The sequence below is a fragment of the Nerophis ophidion genome, linkage group LG18 (genome assembly GCF_033978795.1).
Source record: "Nerophis ophidion isolate RoL-2023_Sa linkage group LG18, RoL_Noph_v1.0, whole genome shotgun sequence".
Lineage (NCBI taxonomy): Eukaryota > Metazoa > Chordata > Actinopteri > Syngnathiformes > Syngnathidae > Nerophis > Nerophis ophidion.
Window position 1 is genome coordinate 28,017,914 of NC_084628.1, and position 4,658 is coordinate 28,022,571.

The window sequence follows — 4,658 nt, forward strand, 5'->3', positions numbered from 1 at the left end:
AAGAAACAGCAGATCAACTGGTCTAAAAAGGGAGTCTATTTAAAGGCTACAGTATACAAATGAGTTTTAAGGTGAGACTTAAATGCTTCTACTGAGGTGGCATCTCGAACTGTTACCGGGAGGGCATTCCAGAGTACTGGAGCCCGAACGGAAAACGCTCTATAGCCCGCAGACTTTTTTTGGGCTTTGGGAATCACTAACAAGCCGGAGTCCTTTGAACGCAGATTTCTTGCCGGGACATATGGTACAATACAATCGGCAAGATAGGATGGAGCTAGACCGTGTAGTATTTTATACGTAAGTAGTAAAACCTTAAAGTCACATCTTAAGTGCACAGGAAGCCAGTGCAGGTGAGCCAGTACAGGCGTAATGTGATCAAACTTTCTTGTTCTTGTCAAAAGTCTAGCAGCCGCATTTTGTACCAACTGTAATCTTTTAATGCTAGACATGGGGAGACCCGAAAATAATACGTTACAGTAGTCGAGGCGAGACATAACAAACGCATGGATAATGATCTCAGCGTCTTTAGTGGACAGAATGGAGCGAATTTTAGCGATATTACGGAGATGAAAGAAGGCCGTTTTAGTAACGCTTTTAATGTGTGCCTCAAAGGAGAGAGTTGGGTCGAAGATAATACCCAGATTCTTTACCGTGTCGCCTTGTTTAATTGTTTGGTTGTCAAATGTTAGAGTTGTATTATTAAATAGAGTTCGGTGTCTAGCAGGACCGATAATCAGCATTTCCGTTTTTTTGGCGTTGAGTTGCAAAAAGTTAGCGGACATCCATTGTTTAATTTCATTAAGACACGCCTCCAGCTGACTACAATCCGGCGTGTTGGTCAGCTTTAGGGGCATGTAGAGTTGGGTGTCATCAGCATAACAGTGAAAGCTAACACCGTATTTGCGTATAATGTCACCTAGCGGCAGCATGTAGATGCTGAAGAGTGCAGGGCCAAGGACCGAACCCTGGGGAACTCCACACGTTACCTTAACGTAGTCCGAGGTCACATTGTTATGGGAGACACACTGCATCCTATCAGTAAGATAAGAGTTAAACCAAGACAGGGCTAAGTCTGACATACCAATTCGTGTTTTGATACGTTCTAATAAAATATTATGATCGACGGTATCGAAAGCAGCGCTAAGATCGAGGAGCAGCAACATAGATGACGCATCAGAATCCATCGTTAGCAATAGATCATTAGTCATTTTTGCGAGGGCTGTCTCCGTTGAGTGATTTGCCCTGAAACCGGATTGAAAGGTTTCACATAGATTGTTAGACGCTAAGTGTTCATTTAACTGCTCCGCAACAATTTTTTCGAGGATTTTTGAAATAAAGGGAAGGTGAGACACCGGTCGGTAGTTTACCATGAGGTCAGGATCGAGGTTAGGTCTTTTAAGAAGAGGATGAATAACCGCTTTTTTGAATGCTAGGGGAACAGTGCCCGAGGAATGTGATAAGTTTATAATATTTAGCACTGATGGACCTAATAATACAAAGAGCTCCTTGATCAGTTTCCCAGGAAGAGGGTCAAGTAAACATGTTGTTTGTTTTATTCCATTTACACGTTGTAACAATTCCTCTAATGTTATTTCCTCAAAACGAGAGAAACTATTTTGGAGGGCAGTATCCGCCGTATATACAATCGTGTCAGTGTTAATAGAACCCCGTTGTAGCTGGGACGCATTGTCTTTAATCTCCTTTCTAATGACTTCAATTTTCTTACTAAAGAATTGCATAAAGTCATCAGCTGAGTGGGTGGAGCTACTGGAAGGAGTCCCTTGTTGGGTTAGTGATGCTACCGTACTAAACAAAAATTTAGGATCGTTTTTATTACGGTGGATGAGATTTGAGTAATAATTAGCTTTAGCTAAGGTAAGCATGCGTTTATAAGTTATTAAACCATCACTAAATGCTTGATGGTGCACCTCAAGTTTAGTCGTGCGCCATTTGCGTTCCAGCTTTCTACATAATAATTTCTGAGCTCGAGTTTCTTCTGTAAACCACGGGGTGCGCTTTTTTGGAGCCTTTTTTAACTTTAGCGGTGCTATGTTATCAATGGTTTCGCGCAGGGCGTCGTTAAAGTTGTTAGTGAGGTTATCAATAGAGCCCACATACTTTGGGAATGGTGCCACTTGTATGACCCAATGCAAACCACCTTCCCTAGTCATGGTGCAAAATAAATAAATGTATCCAACCAACAAAAAATGTGAGCAGCTAAACACACAGCAGCACACAAGTGCAAACGTGTGTGGACCGCCGACGTATTCAATTTGACTCGCCATAATGACAACAAAGATGGCAAAAAGATGGCAACAAAGGTGACGACAAAGATGGCGATAAAGACGGCGACAAAGATGGCAACAAAAATGACAACAAAGATGGCAACAAAGTTGACAACAAAGTTGACAACAAAGTTGATAACAAAGTTGACAACAAAGATGGCAACAAAGTTGATAACAAAGTTGACAACAAAGTTGATAACAAAGTTGACAACAAAAATGGCAACAAAGATGACAAACTTGACAACAAAGATGACAACAAAGATGGCAACAAAGATGATAACAAAGATGACAAAGTTGACAAAAAAGATGGCAATAAAGTTGACAACATAGATGGCAACAAAGATGATAACAATGATGGCAACAAAGATGAAAACAAAGATGGCAACAAAGACAACAAAGATGGCAACAAAGATGACAACAAATATGGCAACAAGGATGACAACAAAGATGGCAACAAAGATGGCAACAAGGATGGCAACAAAGATGACAACAAAGATGACAAACTTGACAACAAAGATGGCAACAAAGATGGCAAACTTGACAACAAATATGGCAACAAAGATGGCAACAAAGATGACAAACTTGACAACAAAGATGGCAACAAAGATGACACCAAAGATGGCAACAAATATGGCAACAAAGATGACAACAAAGATGACAACAAAGATGGCAACAAAGAGGACAAACTTGACAACAAAGATGGCAACAAAGATGACAACAAAAATGAAAAAGATGACAACCAAGATGACAAACTTGACAACAAAGATGGCAACAAAGATGACAACAAAAATGAAAAAGATGACAACCAAGATGACAAACTTGACAACAAAGATGGTAACAAAGATGACAACAAAGATGGCAACAAAGTTGACAACAAAGTTGATAACAAAGTTGATAACAAAAATGGCAACAAAGATGACAAACTTGACAACAAAGATGACAACAAACATGGCAACAAAGTTGATAACAGAGATGATAAAGTTGACAACAAAGATGGCAACAAAGATGATAACAATGATGGCAACAAAGATGAAAACAAAGATGGCAACAAAGACGACAACAAAGATGGCAAAAAAGATGACAACAAAGACGGCAACAAAGATGACAAGAAAGATGGCAACAGAGATGGCAACAAAGATGACAAACTTGACAAGAAAGATGGCAACAAAGATGACAACAAAGATGGCAAAATTGACAACAAAGATGGCAACAAAGATGACAACAAAGATGACAAACTTGACAACAAAGATGGCAACAAAGATGGCAAACTTGACAACAAATATGGCAACAAAGATGACAAACTTGACAACAAAGATGGCAACAAAGATGACAAACTTGACAACAAAGATGGCAACAAAGATGACAACAAAGATTACAAAGATGACAACAAAGATTACAAAGATGACAACAAAGATGACAAACTTGACAACAAAGATGGTAACAAAGATGGCAACAAAGATGACAACAAAGATGACAAACTTGACAACAAAGATGGCAACAAAAATGACAACAAAGATGGAAACAAAGATGGCAACAAAGATGGCAACAAAGATGACAACAAAGATGACAAACTTGACAACAAAGATGGCAACAAAAATGACAACAAAGATGGAAACAAAGATGGCAACAAAGATGACAACATAGACGACAACAAAAATGGCCGCAGTTCCAACTACACTAAGCTAGAATGATTGGGACATTTTCCTCCCTCGGCGGTGGAAAAAGTTCCTTCTTTATGTCGCGGTGACCATAAAAGTGTGATTAGTACTCGCCGGTCTTCTTCACCAAAGTAACCGTCAATTATCCAACCGTGCCTGAACGGGTGTGGTTGGGGGAAGTGCGTGTGGTTTATTAGCATGAAAATGACACGACTATGAAACTAAAACTGCATTTCACTTTTTCTTACCTTCACTGAATGAGTTTGTGGATATCAAGCAATTATTTTCACTCAACTTTGCCAAATGTTGTTGAGGACGACTGAGCCGTGGTGTGGCGTTCACTGCTAAAAGATGAAAATTGACGGTTTATTATTATGTATATTATATATGAGGCCTGACGTGCACGGAAACTCACCGATGTTTGTAGGCGCATCAGGTCTGGCGAAAAATTTGATATTTTTGGGGGGTCCCAGGACACGAACGTTTAAAATAGACTCCTTAAAAATGGCCCCTGCTAACGGGTTCACGTATCCTCACGAAAATCGATGCTGACGTCTATCGTGAGAGGGATGCACGTGAATGTCTCAGGAAGCTATATTTGTAAATGACAGGCAGTCGTCCATCTTGGCTTCCGTCTGCCATTTTGGGCAAAAAAAAAAAAATTTTCAGACTATAAGGTGCACTTTACATCCTTTCCTTTTCTCCAAACTCGACA

General features: G+C 39.8%; 1 protein-coding gene across 1 annotated transcript in view; it reads left to right on the plus strand.

Annotated features, from left to right (window-relative positions):
* Positions 1–3,976, plus strand: part of LOC133537432 (S-antigen protein-like) — a 5,834-nt gene extending 1,858 nt beyond the window's left edge. The window contains exon 2 of the mRNA XM_061878438.1: positions 2,299–3,976. Coding sequence (XP_061734422.1) covers positions 2,299–3,976 — 1,678 coding nt within the window. The remainder of the gene's footprint in view (positions 1–2,298) is intronic.
* Positions 3,977–4,658: the final 682 nt, after the last annotated feature.